We start from the raw sequence: 21,701 nt of genomic DNA on the forward strand, positions 1-21,701 counted from the left end.
TTAATATGTTCCAGGCCTTACGTTAAAACAGTACTACCCATTTTAATTTCTTAACGTAAGGATAAATTTTATTATTTTCATATATACGAAGAAACAGGTCCAGAAAAGATACTAATTTGATTACACAGCTTATAATTTTTCATTATAAAATGATATAATAGACAAAAAAGGCGAGGTGCATGAGTATGAATAAGTTGCTAAATATATTGCCAGCAGTAGAGAATCTATATGATTATTGATTTAAAAAAAAAAGGGAAGGTAAAAATATTAATGTGTAATCAATATTTTATAGATCTCATGAGGCGTCAAGAAGAACTCAGACGCTTGGAAGAACTCAGAAACCAAGAGTTACAAAAACGGAAGCAAATACAACTGAGGTAAAAGAACATTGTAATATATATGTGAATATATGTAGTTTTCATTGTGTTTTTAATAAAATTCCCCACTGCCTATTATAAACAAGTTGTACAAGTTGGAAAATACAGAAAAAAATAACAAAATTGTCTATCTTTACTATACTTTGGGAATTACTCTACAAATTAGCATAATTCTTTGGTATTATGATTTCCCCCCCCCAAGCTGGTTATGGACACTTTGATTGCATTCACTGTGAACTTACATAAGGGGCTTAGGTATTGCATATAATTTGCTCTAAGAATGCACTGTGAATTACTGGATCATTTTTCTAGAGGTGGACATATTTGAACTGTTCTTGTTTTGTTTTTCCATGTGAATGCTTTTATACATCTTTGTGCTTCTGATAATTTGCTTAAAAAAGATTTGTGGAAGTGGAATATATGATAAAAAGGGGTATGGGTATTTAAAATCTCAGTATAAAATAGATGACTGTGATGGTCAACTTAAAATCTTCTAGGTTAAATAAGGACTTTGGGGGAGTGGTTGATCCAAGATATATAAACAAAAATTAACAGCTTTTCTTGTACTAGGAATATTTAATTGTGAAATCTAATGAGATAAATATTACTCTTAAAGTTGTTAAAAATCATAATAGGAAGTGTTATGAACAAAGCTATGATAGATTAAAACAAACTTAAAGTTTTGTTTTTTTATTTAAGAAAGTTTTTCAATTAATTTTAGAGAAAAAGAGCAAGTGTGGGGTGGAGGATCAGAGGGAGAGAGAGAGAAGGAATATCAAGCAGACTTGCCACTGAGCGTGGAGGCTGCCATGGGGCTGAATCTCAGCACTCTTAGGTCATGACCTGAGCTGAAACCAAGAGTCAGATGCTCAACTAACTGCTCCATCCAGGTGCCCCAAAGTTTTGTTTTTTATTTTTTAATTTTTTTGTTCTTTATTTTTTCAAGATTTTATTTATTCATTTAAGACAGAGAGAGAGCATGAGCATGGAGAGAAGGAGAAGCAGACCCCTGCTGAGCTGGGAGCCCAGCTTAACCATCTGAGCCACCCAGGCACCCCTCAGAGTTTTGTTTTTTAGTGTTATAAAAGGGGCGCCTGGGTGGCTCAGTTGTTGGGCATCTGCCTTGGGCTTAGGTCATGATCCTACAGTCCTGGGCTCGAGCCCCACATCGGACTCCCTGCTCAGTGGGAAGCCTGCTTCTCCCTCTCCCACTCCCCCTAATTGTGTTCCCTCTCTTGCTGTCTCTCTCTCTGTTAAATAAATAAAATCTTTTAAAAAAGAATAAAGTGTTATAAAAGTAGTAAGTGCTTGTGGTAGGAAGTAAGGTGCTCATGGGAAATAAAAAAATAAAAAAGAAGGCAAAAAGCCTTGAGTAAGTGTCAGGTGTCTTTATGGTCTGGAGATAGGTAGTATTCAGTATATTTTAATGTATTTTTTCTAATTTTGTACCTGCTTATGTCAGTGTATGTTTCTGTCTTGCAACTACTCTGATTTTACTCTAAATTACTTCTCAAATTATGATATTTGGACAGACAGCTTCAGCATTCCAATTATAAGCCTCCACTTCCCCAACCGGTGAATCAGAAACTATATGGGTGGAGCTCAGCCACCTGTGCTTAATCTTCCAGGTGATTTGTATGCATCATAAAGTTTGAGAACCACTATTATATAAAACTTCCCATATCTCCTTACACAAGGGACCTTTTGCCAATTTCTTTGTCGTTGTTTTTTTCCTTTTTATGTAAGTATGTCAAAGTCTGTTCTCCTTGTACAAAGAAAAGGAAACCTTCCCTCCCAAGTATAAAACTCTGACTCCATTTTCCCTTATATTTGACAGCTAGGCTTTTAGAATTAGTACTCTACCCTTCACTTCTCAAAAAAATAAATAATTTAACCAAACAATGTGGGAGAACCAATAAGAGGGCATTAAAAAAAAAACCCACATAAAAATGGGGGTGCCTGGCTAGCTCAGTCAGTAGAGCATGCAACTTGATCTTGGGGTTGTCAGTTCGAGCCCCAGAATGAGTGTAGAGATAACTTAAAAATAAAGTTTTTAAAAAACAAACAAGTGAACATAAATAATTGCATTGCAAGTGAATAACATTAACACTCTGAAAGGGGATGAGGAAGAAAATAAGGAGCCTAAATAACTTTGGAAACACTATCTTGACTGGACACTATAGGCCAATTACAAGAAAAGCAATATGTTTTGTAATCTAATGTGTTTCTCACAGGGATATGGGTTAGTAGTTCTGAAACTTTTTGTATGTGTACTTTTTTCCTATTTTGATCAGGTCTTTAATGAAAAGAATGCATATACTTTTTTGAGTGAACAAATTAGTAAATAATAATGAAATGCAGGTTTCTCATTGTTGGAGAAAGAAAAAAGAAAGGCTAAAACTAAAATGAATCCTGTGGTGTTGAATTGGGATCAGGGGTAACAATAGAACTCAGTGGTATTTAACTTAGAGAAATATAGATGTGTGTTTATATGTGGGTTCACATACATACATACATTTCATAACTCCTGTCTACCTAGAAGCAGTGATGCAATGCCTCAGTAACAGGGAGCACATTATTAGGGCCCAGATTCTTGTTTCAAACACCATTCTATAATAAAAGAAACTAAGGCTTTGTGGAGAAGTGGTTGATTCCTGGACTAAAAAGTCCAGGATGAGCCTGGAATGTTGTGCCAGGGAATAAGAAAGTACAGGTGTACCTCTGATATACTGCAGGTTAGGTACAAGACCACTGGAGTAAAGCAAATATCGAAATAAGGTGTATCTAATGAATTTTTTGGCTTCCCAGTGCATGTAAAAGTTATGTTAACACTGTGTTATAGTGTAACAAGTGTACAAGAACATTATGTCTAAAAAATGTACACACCTCAAAGAAAAAACCCTTTATTGATAAAAAGTGCTAACCATCATCTGAGCTTTCAGTGAGTTGTAATCTTTTTGTTGGTGGAATGTCTTTCCTTGATGTTGATGGTTGCTGACTGATCAGGGTGATGGTTGCTGAAGGTTGGGAAGGCTGTGGCAGTTTTTGACTCTCTTTCACATACGATTTCTCTGTAGCGTGTGGTGCTGTTTGATAGCATTTTACCCACAGTAGAACTTCTTTCAGAATAGGAATCCTCTCAAACCCTCTCGTAGACGTACCTTGGAGATACTGCAGATTCAGATCTAGACCAGTGCTGTAAAGTGAATGTCACAGTAGTGTGTCAAATGAATTCTTCGGTTTCCCAGGGCATACAAGTTATATTCACACCTATAAATTATAATTTATTAAGTGTGAAATAGTATTATGTTTAAAAGAATGTGCATGCCTTAATTAAAAAAATACTGATCAGGTTGGTAGTTGCTGAAGGTTGGGGTGGTTGTGGCAATTTCTTAAAATAAGATGATATTGAAATTTGCCGCATGAATAGTCTTCCTTGCAGGCAAGATTTTTCTATAGCATGTGGTGCTGTTTGATACCATTTTACCCCAAAGTAGAACTTCTTTCAAAATTGGGAGTCATTCCTCTCAAACCCTGCTGATGTGCTACCAACTACATTTATGTAATATGCTAAGTTCCTTGTTGTCATTTCAGCAGTCTTCACAACATCTTCACCAGGAGTAGAGTCCATCTCCAGAAACCACTTTCTTTACACCTCATTCGTTAAAGTTTTATCATGGGATTGCATCAGTGTGGTCCCATCTTCAGGCCCCGCTTCTAGTTTGCTTGCTGTTTCCACCACATCTGCATTTACTTCCCCCACTGATGTCTTGAACCCCTCAGCGGAAAGGCATCCATGAGGGTTAGGTTGGAATCAACTTCTTCCAAACTCCTGTTAGTGTTGATAGTTAGACCTCTTCCCGTGCTTCCCATGAAGCACAGATGTTCTTAATGGTATCTAGAATGGTGAATCCTTTCTAGAAGTTTCTCATTCTGCTTTGCCCAGATGTATCAGAGGAATCACTGTCTAAGGCAGCTATAGCCTTATGAAATGTATTTATTAAATAATAAGACCTGAAAGTTGAAATTGCTCCTTGATCTGTGGGGCTGCAGGATGGATGTTGTGTCAGCAGGCATGAAAACAACATTAATCTTGTTGTATATCGCCATCACACCTCTTGGGTGACCAGGCACATTGTCAAGGAGCAGCAGTATTTTGAAAGGAATCTTTTTTTACTGATCAGTAGATCTCAGCAGTGGGCTTAGAATATTCAGTCGTGTTGTAAGTAGATGTGCTGTCATCCAGCCTTTGTTGTTCTATGTGTAGAGCACAGGCAGAGTGGATTGAACATAATTTTTAAGGGCCCTAGGATTTTCAGAATGGTCGGTGAGCATTGGCTTCATCTTCAGGTCACCAGGCTGCGTTAGCCCCTTACAAGATAGTCGGCCTGTCCTTTGAATCCAGGCATTGACTTCTCATCTATGGCTATGAATGTCCTAGATGGCATCTTCTTCCAGTATAAAGTTATTTAATCTACATTGAAAATCTGTGGTTTAGTGTACCCACTTTCATTAATTAACTAAGCTAGATCTTCTGGGTAACTTGATGGCAGCTTCTGGATCTCTGCTGGCTTCAAACTTTTCTGCAGCTTCCTTGCTTTTTCCACTTTTATACAGTTAAATAGCATTAGGGTCTTGATCTGGATTAGGCCTTGGCTTAAGGGAGTATTGAGGCTCGTTTGATCTTCTATGCAGACTACTTAAAAGTCCTCCGTTTCAGCAACAAGGTTGTTTTGTTTTCTTATTCGTATGTTCACTGGAGTGTCACTTTCAGTTTCCCTGAAGAACTTTTTCTTTGCATTCACAACTTGGCTCTTTCGTGCAAGAGGCCCAGCTTTTGGCCTTTTTCAGCTTTTGACATGCCTTCCTCACTAAGCTTAATCATTTTTAGCTTTTGATTTAAAGTGAGAGACATGCAGCTCTTCACTTGAACACTCAGACCATTCTAGGACTAGGCATGGGCCTAATTTCAATATTGTTGTATCTTAGGGAGTAGGGAGGCCCAAGGAGAAGGAGACAGATGGGAGGGATGGGGGAATGGCTTGTTGATGGAGCAGTTAGAACACACATAGTATTTACTGATAATGTTTGGTCTTATATGGATGTGGTTTGTGGCATCTCAAAACAATTATAGTAGTAACACATCAAACACATCACCGTTACAGATATAATAATAATAATGAAATATTGTGATAGTTACCTACCAAAACTGACACAGAGACACAAAGTGAGCAAATGCATTTGGAAAAATGGGGCAGTGCTTGATGCAGAGTTGACCCAAACCTTCAATTTGTAAAAATAAAAACAAAAAACCCCCCACTGTATGTGAAGTGCACAGTAAGGCAAAGCTGAATAAAATGAAGTAGGCCTGTACTCATAAAAGATGGGGCATATTGGGGCGCCTGGGTGGCTCAGTTGTTAAGCATCTGCCTTTGGCTCAGGTCATGATCCCAGGGTCCTGGGATCAAGCCCTGCATCAGGCTCCCTGCTCAGCGGGAAGCCTGCTTCTCCCTCTTCCACTCCCCCTGCTTGTGTTTCCTCTTTCGCTGTCTCTCTCTCTCTCAGATAAATAAAATCTTAAAAAAAAAAAAAAGATGGGGCGTATTGAAAGTACACAGGCAAACTGAAGGTGCTCCTAAATGGCCAAAGGTGTAACAGTTTCAGCCACAGTATAGTATTAGATTTTAAACTGTGGAATAAAGTACATATCCGTGAGTCCATACTGATAGAAGTAAATAATTGAATAAATAAATAAATGGAAGAGAATGGATGAGTTTTCCTTATAGTATAGAATTCCAGTTAATCAGTACAGAAGGAATGAGAGAAGATCACCAGTGGGTTAATAGTAGTAATAATTGTTACAGACAAGATTTACTGACAGATGCTCCAGTTTTTGCCGAAACTTAAGAAACAATTTGCATACTCATTTGTATTAGGTACAAATGGAAAAACAGTAAATTTAAAGTGGAGAAGCAACAGACACCACCATTACCAAGTATTAAGGTTCATATCACCTGTAATAAGACATTGATATCAGGAACTGTTTGATATGATGCAGTCAGAGGGATACGTTGTCATTTCTGTGGGGATTTTTGGCAAAAAATTATAACCTCAGGCTAGCCCATGAGGAAATAAAACATGAACCCAGATTGAAAGACATTGTACAAAATAATCAGTTGTCTTTAAAAAAGTGTCAAGCTCGGGCGCCTGGGTGGCTCAGTTGGTTAAGTGACTGCCTTCGGCTCGGGTCATGATCCTGGAGTCCCGGGATCAAGTCCCACATCGGGCTCCCTGCTCAGCAGGGAGTCTGCTTCTCCCTCCGACCCTCTTCCCTCTCGTGCTCTCTCTCATTCTCTCTCTCAAATAAATAAAATCTTTAAAAAAAAAATAAAAAAGTGTCAAGCTCACTCTGAGGCTAATGGGGAGGAAGGTGTGCTGAGCGCCCAGGCTGGAGACTATTGCCTGGCTCTGTGCACATGGTAGACCTCTCCTGCCAGGCTGGTAGGTTGTGGTGACAAGTATTAGACACCTGACTATGGCAGATCAGTGGGCTTCTGCCTCGGCTGGGCATGGTATCCCCTGAGAACCTGCTGCCCCACAGGTCCAGTCCAAGTTCTGGTAGTCAGTGACAGAGCAGGGCTCCCATGGCCCAAGTATCCCTAGCAGCACCATGCCTGCATTCCTGGAATGCCCCAAGTTTTCCAGTGCCATGGCCTGGGTATTGCACTGGCACATCATGATGGAGCTAGGAATGTGGTCTACCGGAGGAAGGAGAGGTGTAAAAGATGAAGGAAGAGCAGGAAAGAAGAAAAAGGAGTTGGAAGAGTGAATGTCACTAGAGGAGACCATGGAACACATCCTGAAATTGCAGGAGAAGCTTTTGGCCCTACAGGAAGAGAAACCACTAGCTTTTCTTGCAGCTCAAGAAAAGTTTTACATGAGGCTGTGCCTGGCCACTTTTAGCCCACCCACCCAGACAGAGGTCCTCCAGCCTCGTGGTGCCTTGTACTTACAAAAGCAGATGGAACGTGGTAACCAACAGACTGGACTTCCTCCCTGTGCCCCACGAATCCAGCTTCTGGACTCCTTGCCTCCCTGCTACTTCCTCCTGCAGATGCAACCAGCAGGAAAGTCAGGCTTTGCCTTTCCTGCTGCACCTGCAGATACAATCAACAGAAAAGTCAAACTTTGCAGCTACCAGCTAACCAGGTCCTTGGCTCTCAGTATAGCCAAAACCTGCAGTCCTACCACAAATCACATTTTATTTGCAACCTCACTTCCACCCCTTGCTGTGGGTGAGGATTCCGGTCTGCCCCAGGCCCGGGTCAGTGAAACGTATCTGCCGCTGGAAAAGAAAAAATGTTAAGTTCATGAAAGACCAAGAAAGACTGAATGTGTCTAGGAACTTATACCAATAATTGTCAAAAATATCCTATACTTTCAAGACAAAGCAAATAAAACTATGGCAGTTAAATTGAAGAAATACAGCTGACTGTGGCTCCTACCATACATAAGACAGCTTTAACTGTTAACAAGCCAGATAGTTTGGACTCTGTTTCACCTTATAAGATTGACAAAACTGGCTTAAGAAAGTATATTTAGAGAGAAAAAACTTATTTGGAGTATCCAAATTTGAAAACCAAAAGCTTTTTCATGTAACATTTAGTGGCAGGATCTGATATGAGCCTATTTGATGACAAAACCTGACCTGCATTTATGTTGGGGTCGTGTCACACCTTTACTATTTTCACAAAAGTGAATTTTCATCTTACTGCAAAAATACCAGTGTGGTTGATTACTGGGTCCTGTCCCAGATCCTATTAGTGGTATAATAATAGTATATGGACCCTTTTTGAAATCGTGAAAAATCAGTTTAAAAACATACGTAGTAGTGGAGTTTTTGAATACAGGATTTTTACCTGTACCTGTGTACATTTTCAGATGTGTGACTATGAAAATATTTTCTTTCCCTTAAAATTCATGAGTGTTAATGTCCAAGAAGTGGATTAACCACTTTATTTGAATATTCAGTTTACCTGAATAGAAATGTATATTGGGGACTTAGACAAAAATCTCAAAATAGTCTAGATTTTGCTTAAAATCCCTTAGGAACATTGTTACTTTGTGGTCTGACCCAAACTCTTCTAACAGCTAGGTTTTCTGCTGTGGGAAATAACACCATTTTTTTTAGTTCGTGGACTTGTGTTTAGGGGAGGCATATACAGGAAACAACAGTATCTTGGAATTCAAGTATTACACTTAGTGTAGGAAGGTACTTATAAGAGCAACAGAAAATGACACTTAATGAGAGCGCATCAGTATTATATAGTCTTCACTATTGAAATAATTTTTTTTAAGATTTTATTTATTTATTTGACAGAGAGAGAGCAGGAACACAAGCAGGGGGAGTGGGAGAGGGAGAAGCAGGCTTCCTGCAGAGCAGGGAGCCCAATGTGGGCCTCGATCCCAGGACCCTGGGATCATGACCTGAGCTGAAGGCAGACGCTTCACGACTGAGCCACCCAAGCACTCCTGAAGTAATGTTTTTTGTTTTTGAGTAGAGGGCATATATACTTGAATATGCATTGACATACATGCCAATATAATGTGAGTGTATTTAATAATATTTTGTAGGTTTTTTTCTCTTAATCATAAGTAATTACTTATTTGTAATTCTGCATACATATATAGTTCAATATTTTTTCCTCCCACATACCTCTAGGGCTGAGGTTAGCATACTTTTTCTGGGAAAGAGCTAAATAGTAAACATTTTAGGCTTTGCAGGTCATATGATCTTTGTCTCAACTACTCAGCACTGCTCCGGCCCAAAGGTAGCTATAGACATTAAATAGATGATTATCTTATAAAACTTAATTTACAAAAACAGATGGTAGGCTGACACCTGTTCCAGAGGTTTTCCTCAGTGGGTTGATAAAATGGGGGAGAGAGGGTTTGTTAAGGGTTCCTTTGACACTTAATAGATTTTTTTTGACTAGGCAGTGGTGTTCTTTGTAGTGGCTTATATCGGGATTGGTTCTTAGTGCCTTTAAGAACTCTATTATGCCAGTGATAGATCCCAGGCTTTTCTCTTTATACAGTAATAGAATACATGTTTGAGCTTTTGGACTCCTGATTTCTTGACTGTAAGCATATTAACTCTCTTAGTTACATGTTATTACTCTATTTTTTGATTTATCCTAGTTACTTTATTTCTTTGGGTTATTTGATTTATGAAAGGCTTAGAGCAAACTAGAAGGAAAGTAAATCTAGTAAGTCAGTCATCACGTACAGATTTTGTATAAAGTAACTTGTGTAAGTGATTTTGTTTTACCTGGAATAAAATACCTGATCATGGCTTACATGTCAACCAGGCTGAAATTTTTATTTAAAAATCTTTCAGACATGAGGAAGAGCATCGACGCCGTGAGGAAGAAATGATCCGACACAGAGAACAGGAGGAACTGAGGCGACAACAAGAGGGCTTTAAGCCAAACTATATGGAAAATGTAAGTAAAATACTAGTTAACTAAAATTATTTTATATTGTCAGGTGTACAATGCATATTTAGAATTCTTTGGATATTGGTTTATATATTTTTTAATCTTTCTGAATTTGTCATGTTTGTTTATGTTAAACTAATGATTTTCTTAACCTCTTACAGGTAATAACTTAAAAGTAGTTTCTGAAGATACTATTAATGTTTTATGAAAAGGATGTTAAAATTTTCTCCATTTTTATCTTTTTTTAAATATATGGTTCTAAATTAGAACTCTTGGTAAATCTTTCATCTCTACTTGATTGATTTTCAACATTCATTGATATTAAAAATTCTTTAGGGGCACCTGGCTGGCTCAGTTGGAAGAGCATGCAGCTCTTGATATTGGGGTCGGGAGTTCAAGCCCCACGTTGGGTGTGGAGATGATTTAAATAAACAAACTTAAAAATGAAATAAAAATTCTTTATATTGGAAGATTTTAGATATATACAAATGTAGACCAGTATGTGCTCATTACCCAATCATGACCGTTATCAACACACAGCTGATCTTTTCATCTTTAAGTATAGCCACTTTCCCGAATTATTTTTATTAAATCCCTGGCTTTAAATGATTTCATTAGTAAGTATTTCAGTATGTATCCCTAGAAGATAAGGACTCTTTTTAAAACTATCTTTGTCATATCTTAAAAATTGTCACTTCTTTAATATTAACTAGTAAAAGCCCACATTTGTTCAGGTTTTATAAAGGTTTTTATTTTCTTTACACTTGGTTCTAATTGGCTGATAAATCCAGTGTTTTTAGTCTGTAGGTTTTCTCTTCACCTTTTAAGTTTTTTCCTTAATTTTTTAAGAAAACAGACCCTTGTTTCTCACATCCTGGGTCTTGTTGAATTTATCCATGCAGTGATGTTTAACAAGTTTCTCTATCCCTGAATTTCTTATAAACTGGAGTTAGTTCTAAAGATTTGGTCTGACTCAGGTTTTTGTTTTGGGCAGGCAAAATGGTAGGGCAAACAAGGATAATTCAAATATGTTAAAATCCCCAAGTTCTTAATGTGAACTAACAAAGAGTCTTATTATTCACCTTAGATGAATGCTATTTTAATAGTTATTATTCTGAGAAATACTTGTGTTTTTTTCCCTAGCTATTCAAAAGCCAAGTTAATAAGTTTCTGAGGCTAACAGTATTAATTCAAGTCAGTGACTCTTTTGCTGACTTCTGTCCCCATTCTTCTGTCCCAAGAAATATTTTAAACTTTCTTTCTAAAAAAGAATACACAGTAAAATACATCCTAACTTGTATAATAACAAATTTTTATCTTAGCCTGTATCAAGTAAATATCCTTTGACTAAAAATTATGTGGCATTTAAATTCAATTAGAGAAATTTATTATTTATAAGTCATACTAAAGGTTTAATTTAATTCATTTTAAATTCCATTACCAAAAGAGTTTTCAAGCATTGCAAATTTTCTTCTAATTTCTAGCATTTTTAGTATCATTTTGCAATTCTCTTTTTCCTACTTGGATACATAGTGTTTGCTTATGACATATTTTAAATGTGGTCTTAGGGCTTTTTGGTTGTTATATGTGAACATAAATCTGTTGGATTTATCAATGTGAGGATGTTTTATGATATGAAAGTATATGTAATTAAAATTTTTTTGGCTCATATTTTGGAAATTAGTGACTCAGTTTTTAATTTTAAATATAATCAAGATGTAAACTATATATGATACATTTCCTTAGGGAAACTTTATTTCATTCCATTGAGGATTAGGAAATTCTTCCTTGTCCTTATATGTACCTGAACATTTCTTTTCCTAAAGTGCTTGCTTATAGTTAAAGTTGGTGGAATTAACTTTCTTAATATTTTTTTGACACAAACTTCACATTCTTGGGGCACATGTGTAGCCATTTGTAATGTCATATGCATAAATCATTTAGGGGACTAGAAGGAAATGATTAAGTAAAATGTATTCTGCTGTTACATTTAAGTGGCTATATCATAAATTTGTCTGCAGACTCTATTCTTTGAAATTATTTCACAATTTTTTAAAACTCATACCAGTGTTTTTTATATTTGTTCAGTGGCATTTAATATAGGTATAATTAATGAAGGACAGATTTTAATTTTACTTTTCTATTCGAAAATTATTTGGAAATGTTGCTACAATTTAAAATAGAAATACTGCAAATTCTTATTTTAATTTTTAAAACATTTGTATGTTTAAAATTAATTTCATGGTGTCTAAAACTTTATAAATTACCGATGAACTTTGAGAATAAATGAATTACATATTTAAAATACTCATGGTGGGTTTATTGAAGCATTTCAAAAATAGATCATTTATTGTTTCACCGGATTATACTCTTAGAAAATGTAGATGATATATTTTAAGATATCTTTGTTTTCAAGTAAAGTATATGTTGCATATTTGAAGCATCATAAGATTAATTTCGCTAGAGCAGAAGTCAGCATACTATAGCTTGGGACCAGTTCGCAGTTTCATACCACTCTAACACAGAGCTAAGAATGGTGTTTACATTTTAGAGAGTTAATGGATAAGGAAAATAAAAGAATATTAGAGTATCTGTGACTTATAAAACCTAAGATACTTATACTCTTTGACCCTGTACAGAAAAAGTTTGCTGAACCCTAGGCTGGAGAGTTGGTGCTGGGTTTTTTTGTTTGTTTTTTGTTTTTGTTTTTAATTAATATTCTTGTTAGGCCACAAAGTTACTATAGTCTTAATTTTCTGAAGAGGAACCATATGTAAAATAGTATGTAACAATGCATTTAAATATTTAGGGGAAATTCAGTCTTTGCCAGATTTTTAGATTTTTTTGGTATTAGAAATTATGGATAGACAAAAATTTTTCATCATTTTGGTATCAGTTTTATTTGGTTCCTAGCTTCAAAATGCTTGTTAATACAAGCTAATCAAGTGCTAAAGAAATATTAACAAAACCTCTTTATAGGTCTTGATTATTTTGTGTTAATAGAAGAAACATTGAGGTAATTGTTGTATTAGTTATTCTTCATTTACTTTGAAAACTGTCTCTGGAAAAAATTGTTAAATTTAATGTTTGTTTTTGTTTTTAAAAGCTTTGAAATTAGGCCCTCTTATGTGCTTTCTCTTTTTTCACTGTTCAGTTTAAAGGGAGGAATCAAATGGTAAGTGTTCAGTTTGCCCAAGTAGTAAGAGTAATTAGTATAAAGCAGTTTACTTGGTTTAAGATGCTACCTCTCATTTCTTTCTAATATTCCTATTAGAAATATTCCAACACAAGTAATAGTATGGACTTTGAAGTATAAAGTAAAAACCGATTTCCATATTTTGTGTCTTGAAAAATAATTTTTTTAAATGTAATAAAATATGAGGGAGAACACACGTCTGGTCATGTTTTTCTTTGTTAGCCTTCAACTTTATCATAATTTTATGACATGAACATATTTTTAAGGGTTTCAAGGATATGTCAGCCCTTCATCAACTAGAAGTTGTCATTTTTATTTCATACCTTGTTTCCTCTTAGAAGTCAAGTTCTTTGATAACAGCTCTGGTAATTATAAATTAAACATGTTAATTTTCACTCCTATAGCATAAAGTATTTTTGACAGCCATAACAAATACATTTTTATGCTGTGTCTTAAATACATTTAGGTTTATCTTTACCTTTACCGTAGTATAGAGTGTAATATTGAACCATTTTCATTATAGTACTTACTAGGTTGAAGTTTCCTACTTAACACAGTTTTATAGCTTTTGGACACATCACAATAAGTTACAGTGTTAGTGGAAAAATTTATGAGATTGTCTCTTATGATTGTCTTGTGATTGTTTTTATATTAGGTTGTTCCACTTACTATATTAAACATTTTAGTACTGCAGTATACCAGTTTTTATCTGTGGATTCAGTTTGCATTGGTGTAAAGTGGAGATTTTAATTAGGATATTTTTTTAATGCAGTTACTTAGAGTAAATTTTGCTTTCTTGGGAAAATGATAAGATTATAAAAACATCTAAATGTCATTCTAGCTTTAGTAGTTATATCAAGTAATTATAAAATACTTTGTTTAGGTAAATTGGGGCAATGTTCATATGCGATGCTATTTTGTTTTAAAACTTCAAGTTTCTTTTTTTTTTTTTTTAGACGTTTGTTTCTGTTGTGAATATAAATGTTCGTGGTTTTTTAGTGAATAAAAGAATAGCCCTTCAGATCTGTTTTGAAATACGTACATGAATTGATACTGAAGAATTTTTATTTTTGTTTGAGTAGGTGGGAATAGCCCTGGATATTTAAACACATGTGCATAATAAACCTGGAAATAAATGTATGTTATATGCTAAGGCAATAATTTGATTGAGTTATGTTTCTTGGTCAGAGTAGTTCCATTGTGGCTACCCAGTATATTATATAGTGAGGCCAAGAGCATTAAGGAGATGTAGCCAGAGGCTAAGGGTGTAATGCCTCTTCCATGGTAATGTTTTTCAAATAGTGCATAATAAACACCGAGGGAGCTTTTTAAAAATGTGGGTTTTTCCCTTAGGTCTCCAACCTACAAATTGATTCGTTTAACGATTATAGTAGAATCTGATGCATTCTCCATTGATCACATTTTTGGCTAAATTCAGTACTTTTCAACCTTTGCAGCACATCTTTGCAACTTAAAAAAGAAAAATGTCTTGAGTTGGAGCCATGGGATCTGCATTTTAAGCTCTTCAGTCTGCTTATTTTAATTAGCAAAAATAGAAGACCATTGGCCATATGTTGAAATGAGACATAGTTGAAATACTGAAATAAGGGTAGTAGTAGTTGAATTTTTTATGGAACCTGGGAGTTTGAGGGGAGGGCTCAAAGTCAGTCAGCATGGTGGATAGGATTCATACACTTAACAATGGAAGTAGCACAACATTTTATGTAAATAGTGCTCTGTGGGATTTTGGTGTGACAACTTTTAGTTGAGCTTTCAGCCTATATGTGGAGGAGGTATTGTCTCAAATGATGCATTAACTTTTTGTTTTTTAAGTATTTCATCTAGACCGGGGGTTGACAGACTAGGGTAAGCCAGGCTAAATCTGAATACTGCCTGTTTTTGGAACAGTTTTATTGGAACACAGTTGTGTTTATGTTTTGATTATGGCTGCTTTGTCCAAAAGTGGTAGATTGACTAGTCATGACACAACTGTATGAGACTATATCAAGACTCTCTGGCCTGCTAAGCCTGAAATACATACTATTTTGGCCCTTTACCAAAAGAGTTTGCCCACCCCTGGTCTAGGTTCAGTATGAGAGTTGGGAGTAATCTATAAAAAGTGACTCATGTTAACCAAACTCAAAGAGTTTGTGAATAAAATGCAAATTTATTAATTAATATGTTTTTTTCCAGTGTTTTTAGAAGGCTTATTGAACAGAGCACCTCATATCCTAGAATCAAGGTCCCTGAAGAATCCAAATTAGCATCCTGAAGGTTTATTGGTAGTCATGGTTATAAATCAGAGCAAAAGTTATTGGAAGAACTGATAAAGCATCACTGCCCCATAGCTGATTATCCTAGAGTTTACAAATGTTTTCTTAGTAGAGACATAAAGCATTGTTCTTTCGGATGTTACCCTTTCCAGGCCAAATTTGGCCTGTTTAATCAGCCATTACTTTGTGGTAGTCTCTTTTCCTGCTTCTCAAGTGGGCATTGTTTCTTTTCTCTGACTTAATTATAACACAGCTTTCCCTGATGTGCCATGTACAAAACTCAAAACAGAAAGTCTCGCCAGTAATAAAATTTAATTAATAGGTGCTGGCAGAGAGAACTGACCCTAATCATTAATTACTAATGAGTAGGTACAAATACATTTTCTGAAATGATTTTTGAATTTTTGAGAGAAGTTGCCATTTTGTGGTTTCCACCTAGCCATTACTCCTCTTTTCTATAAATTATTTAGCTCTAACAAGTGATTTGATTGTATTGCAGAAGAAGATTGTTTTTTGGAAGTCTAAACACCTGAAGTATTCAAACAAAAAGGACATTTCACAAGGAATTTTTATAGCATCTTCATTATTCTGTGGAAATAACTAAAAAATTATTTGCTGTAGGATTTGGTGTCAGATTTAGGTTTGACTTGCTGGGCAGCTTAGTGTACCTATTGCTGTTAGTGGCAGCCCAGTTCCAGTGATTTGGACATGATGATAAAGATCAAAATTGATTATATCAGTTATATTGCAGTGGTTTCCTGTAGAATGCTCTAGTTGTGACCAGTTTTATTAATGTTTTCATTTGTTTATTTACTAAAATAATCTAATGTGTTTCTTACAGTGAGCCAGGAACTTTTCTGAATATTTGGGATGGAATTAGACCTTTGTAGTCCAGTGAAGACAAAAAATCAATAGATGTTTACATTTGTAATGTTTACATATACTTTGGAAGTGATCTTTAGGGACTTTGAAAACTGGGGGTATTTGGATTGAAGATAAATGTCAGTTTTAACCAGCTGTGGAAATCTTTGATCACTTCTCTTTGAAACTTCTCAAAGGATTTTTTAATAGTTTTAGTAATAACTAACCATATGTAGGGGAAAGCTTAACAGTTTTCATTCAGACTGGGACAACTGAATATGGGTACTATTCAAAGTTACTTTTTATTACAGCAGGCAGAAAATGGGCTGTCTCAGGCAAAGCACGATGTATGGTTGTCCAGTCATATGTTATGATTATAAATAAGTTTTTTCATTCATATTTAAAAGACTTCCAAATGATTCCAAATGGAAATGCTGAGTCTCCCTTAAACTCTATACACACTTTACTAGAAGACATTTTATTGTACTTAATTATTTCTATGTCATATTAGATGACTAGTGTCTTTTTTTCCCGTCCTACCTTCCATTAGCATTTCAGAGAGGCTTATAACCCAGAAAAATTTCTGTATATCTTTTCTTCTCCTGGAGATGTACTCAGTGTATGCATAACCGTCTCTGACTATGCACCTAGGTGTATCATTTTCAATGTGATTCTTTTTTAGTACTTACCACATTGCATTCTAATTATTTTCTGACTTTGTTGCCAACTAATTTAGCTCTCTGAATTTTTTGAGTTTGAGAGTCTTGTATTTGTCATATTGTAGTTATTACTTAGACACAAATTGGGAGAATTAAATAGTTGTTTGGTGTCCTGTTTTTCAAATATCAGTGCTGCCCAGTCATGATTTTCACTGTTCTTTATGGGTCACCATACTTCAGTATTTATTGAATACTAATGTCTAAGATGTTAAACATCTGTAGTTTTGAAACAGGTGGTATTGGTAGATTTTTGTAGACTTCATAATGGACTCACATAATGAAGAGTACATTTTTAAAAATAAATAACAATTTTTTGTGTTTGGTTTTCAGCACATCTAACTTTTCAATATTCGGATCCCACTTGAATATCCCATCAGAATGTTAGACTTACAGGAAGATTTAGAGGTTTCCATTTAGTAAGAAAATTTGGTCACTGTTTTACTGTTTCAGAACAGAGTGCTGAATACCATGGACGATACAGAAGTGAATCAAGCTCAGAGTCAGGTCTTTGAGGATTTTACAGTATTATAGGTGCAGAGTATCTTTGTGGAATATAGAGAGATACAGCTAAAAAGTTTTAAGAGTTTAGAGAAAGATTCTGTGCTAGGGAATGTGAAGAGTGCATTGAGTAGCTTTAGCACTGTTGTGGAACTTATTTTGGATGGGTTTTTTTTTTTTTAACTGATAATGGTTGGTTTATTATTCCACTGTGTTGTAGGTATACATCATGTCTTTTCATTTGAAATGGTAAGTCCTTCTAATCTTATTTTGTTCAGAATGGTGAGATCTTTCAGTTAATGTTTACCTTTCTTGGGGTTGGAGAGGAGGAAAGTCAGGTTTGGCAAATAGAAATATTCAACTAAAGTAAACAGTTTTTGAGGTGTCACATGGGTGATATAAATAAGAATTTTTAGGTATTAACTTAAAAAGATTCTAGGAAGACATAAAAATTTAACCTGTTATTTCTGCTTTGTGACTTCTTAACGTTATACCTAGAGCTCCCCTCAAACAGGAGTTGTTTTACAAGGTGATTATGTAAAAAAAAAAATTTTTTTTAGGTTAGTCTCCATCTAATATCTTCTGTACTTTGTATTGTAGTTCTGTAGTATAACCTGAAATGTCAGAGTTTTATACCCAGTCTCCATTAGTATCTTCTGTACTTTGTATTGAGGACATGAAGTTCTGTAGTATCACCTGAAATGTCAGTATTTTATACCAAATCAGACTAAATAAATGTGAATGTTAATATCTTTGTGTAGTTATTATCTATTAGTGATGGGGGTAGGAACTTGGGTTTGTGAGCATGCTCTGCTGATGAAATGCATTTATTTCTGTTTAAAATTTCAAATAATTGAAAGTATATGGGTAAGTTTGCCTATACTTTGTCTTATTCTGCACTATATTGTACACCACATTTCAAATTCTTTGTTTTCTGGTTGTAAATTTACCATGTTTCTCACAAAGTAACTTCTTCATTTGGCCTATTACTGCTTTTTAAAATTCTGCTTTTTAACAGTTGATATGCTTATTATAGTAGTTTCTTTTAAATTGTGTATTTTAAGTATTTGAATTTTATTTAGTTACCACTTACATATTTTTAAAATTACTATAATTGTACCTGTTGCTTTGAGTTATCTACTTAGGAAAAATATATAATTTGTTAAAATTTAAAAGCTTCTGGCATACTACTGAAATAATTTGTTTAATGACTTAGTATCATGAACAAAAAGATTCCCCATTAAATACATACTTTAATTCTTTATATATTGGAACACATGTGCTCGTTTGCTCCTTCCACTGCCTTCTTCTGTTGATGGGGCCAATTTGGCATTTCTTCTTATACAGTTTATATTTATCTTTTTGTTTCATCTTTCATATCTTGGTCTGGCCAGTCATGATAGTTGTTTTGACTTTGATAAGGAAATATACTGGTTAAGAGGTTATGGGTGAAGAAATGCAAACCAATTACCAGTATTATGTGAGCTTTGATAGAATACTACTCAAAATATTGTGTTTGTGCTGTAGTTGATACCGTCGTGGCTGATTTCTTTAAGAGTTTAGGATAAAATAACTAAATTTGAAGAATAAATGTTCCTAATCAATTTCAGTTTTTAAAAGCATCTCTTCAGAGTTTGCCATGACAATTGAAAAGTGATGATGATGATAATTTTTGAAAATGTCCCTTGGGTATATGGTTAAAAGTATTCTCAGTTGAATATGAATTTGTTTAAAAAATTAATTTGTTTAAAATATTTATTCCCTTCTGTCTCTTGATATATGGTGATTATATGTAATTAGATTTAATTAATCTTCAGTTAAAAAACCACCCTAGTAATTAAAAAGCTGCAATTAATTTCTGAATTTGACAGTGACACCAGAATAATCTCTTAAAGGTACCCAGACCAGGCTTTAAAAATACATTGAGGGACTCTAGATTAAGAGATATGTATCTTGAGGTTAATGAATATAGTGAGCTAATAAGATGTAAGTCCCCCTACTTATATTTGTTAATTCCTCTTACTTCTGATTTGAAATTTAACAAGTAACAAATTTTTATTCATGACTAAAAATTACAGTATAAATTAATATATTTATAATTGATTATTCAAAAAGAAACATTAAAAATTTTTAATAGGGATGCCTGGGTAGCTCAATTGGTTAAGCATCTGCCTTCAGCTCAGGTCATGATCCCAGGGTCCTGGGATCGAGTTCCACATCAGGCTCCGTGCTCAGTGGGGAGCCTCCTTCTCCCTCTGCCTGCTGCTTCCCCTGCTTGTGCTTCCTCTCTCTCTTGCGCTCTCTCTCTCACAAAAAAATAATTTTAATAGACTAATTTTTAGAGTAGTCTTAGATTCATAGCAAAATTGAGCCGAAGATAGAGATTTCCCATATACATCCTTCCCCTAACATACATCCAGACTCCTTCACTATCAGAAGGACACATCTTATCACCAAAAGACCATAGTTTATGTTAGGGTTCACTCTTGGTTTTGGACGTTCTGTGGACTCTTGACAAATGTATAATTACGTGTACCCATTGTTACAGTATACAAAATAGTTTCACTGCCTTAAAAATCCTCTGTCCTCTACCTATTCATCCCTCTCTTCTTCCTAATCCTGGTCATTGATTCTGTTACTGTCTATAGTTTTACCTTTTCCAGAATGTCATGTAGTTGGAATCGTATAATATGTAGTCTTTTCATAATGACTTTTTGGTAATAAGCATTTTAAGGTTACTCTATGTCTTTTCATGGCTTGATAGCTTGTTTATTTTTAGTGCTAAATAATGTTTCATTGTCTGGATGTACCACAGTTTGTTTATCTATTCACCTACTGAAGGGCATCTTGGTTGTTTCCAAGTTTTGGCAATTCTGAAAAAGCTGCTGTAAACATCCATGTGCAGGTTTTTGTGTGGTCATAAGTTTTCAACTCCTTTGTTTAAATACCAAGGAGTATGGTTGCTGGATTGTATGTATGTAAGAGTATCTTTAATTTTGTAAGAAACTGTTAAATTGTCTTCCAAAGTGAATATGCCATTTATAATCCCTATCAGCAGTGAATGAGAATTCCTGTTTCTCTACATCCTTGTCAGCACTATGTGTTGTCAGTTAGGATTTTGGCCATTCCAGTTGGGGTGTTGTGGTATCTCATTGTTTTAATTTGCAACTGCCTAATTGATATATGGTATAAAATTTCATTTTAAGTCATAAAACTGAGGAACATTTTTCCAGTATTCGTGTATGCAGATATCATGGAATGCATGTATTCAAACTGGGGGAAAAAATCCATCATAGACTGTATTTATTGAAAGATTGTCTTAGGTTGCTTAAAAAATACCCCCCTCCCCCCATTCTAGTAGTGAGTACTGTGTTTTGGAAGTTACTGTTTTTAATTACTTGAAGTAAAAATGTCTTCCAAGCATTCTCTGTTCATATGTTTGAAAGTTTGCATGCTGTTATTTATATTGGTGGGAACATGTCTTACTTCCCTTTTTAGTTTAAAATTACTTCATTTTTATTAAGAAAAGATTACTTTGTTGATGCATACCCTTCAGGATTGTAACACTTTCTAAATGAGTGAGTAATTTCTTGGCAAAGAGGCCTACCTTTTATTTTGAATTTTTTTCTTTATACTTGTTTTCTTAATATTTCATGTAATTGATTTTTCCATTTTTTACTTCGAGATATGGTGTTTGTTAGATAGTATTTCAGCTGCTAATTTGTTTAATTTCTCTCTTGACAGTTTGACTAGCTTTCTAATAATCTTTATTCTTTATGTAATCTTCTCTAGTGAAGGAAAAGATATGTTTCCAAGTACTAAATATAATTTATTTTTAGAAATAATTATAAAAAGGTTGAATCTTGTTATTTCCCAGACTTAAGACATTTCTCTAGAATTATATTTCCTTTAGTAGATTTAAATGTTCTGTGTCAGTATTTTTACATAGGGAATTTTAGCATTTTCTTTATCAAGACATCGAATGTAGATGGTACCTGGTGATCCTTTGACAATCCCTTAGAGGCTTCTTCAGAAATGTACGTGAAAGATCTTTATAAATTAAAGAATAATGATGATCGTGGTCATTAAGACTGCATTCATTCAAACAGGAATTTAATTAGTGTCAGATGAATATATCTTTATCATTGCAGAATGTTTCAGTTGATACTATGTTAAATCATTATTTATATAGTTCACTGTTTTCTAAATCTTAGGCATTCATATTATACTTTATTTTAGCCTCATCTTTGTGTACTGTGTGAATCCTTTAAATTTGG

At 34.7% G+C, this 21,701-nt stretch overlaps 1 protein-coding gene across 2 annotated transcripts in view; it reads left to right on the top strand.

The window, feature by feature from the left end:
• PSPC1 (paraspeckle component 1) overlaps positions 1–21,701 on the top strand; it is a 70,436-nt gene that overhangs the window by 35,759 nt on the left and 12,976 nt on the right. Inside the window, exons 5-7 of one of the 2 annotated variants that reach the window (XM_073894816.1) lie at positions 293–377; positions 9,778–9,883; positions 13,032–13,052. In XM_073894816.1, the coding sequence (XP_073750917.1) occupies positions 293–377; positions 9,778–9,883; positions 13,032–13,052 (212 nt within the window). The remainder of the gene's footprint in view (positions 1–292; positions 378–9,777; positions 9,884–13,031; positions 13,053–21,701) is intronic. The other variant, XM_025875236.2, reaches the window with a different exon arrangement.

This window comes from Callorhinus ursinus, unplaced genomic scaffold, assembly GCF_003265705.2.
Source record: "Callorhinus ursinus isolate GAN/ISIS: 27379988/994484 unplaced genomic scaffold, GSC_fseal_2.0 scaffold7, whole genome shotgun sequence".
Classification (NCBI taxonomy): Eukaryota; Metazoa; Chordata; class Mammalia; order Carnivora; family Otariidae; genus Callorhinus; species Callorhinus ursinus.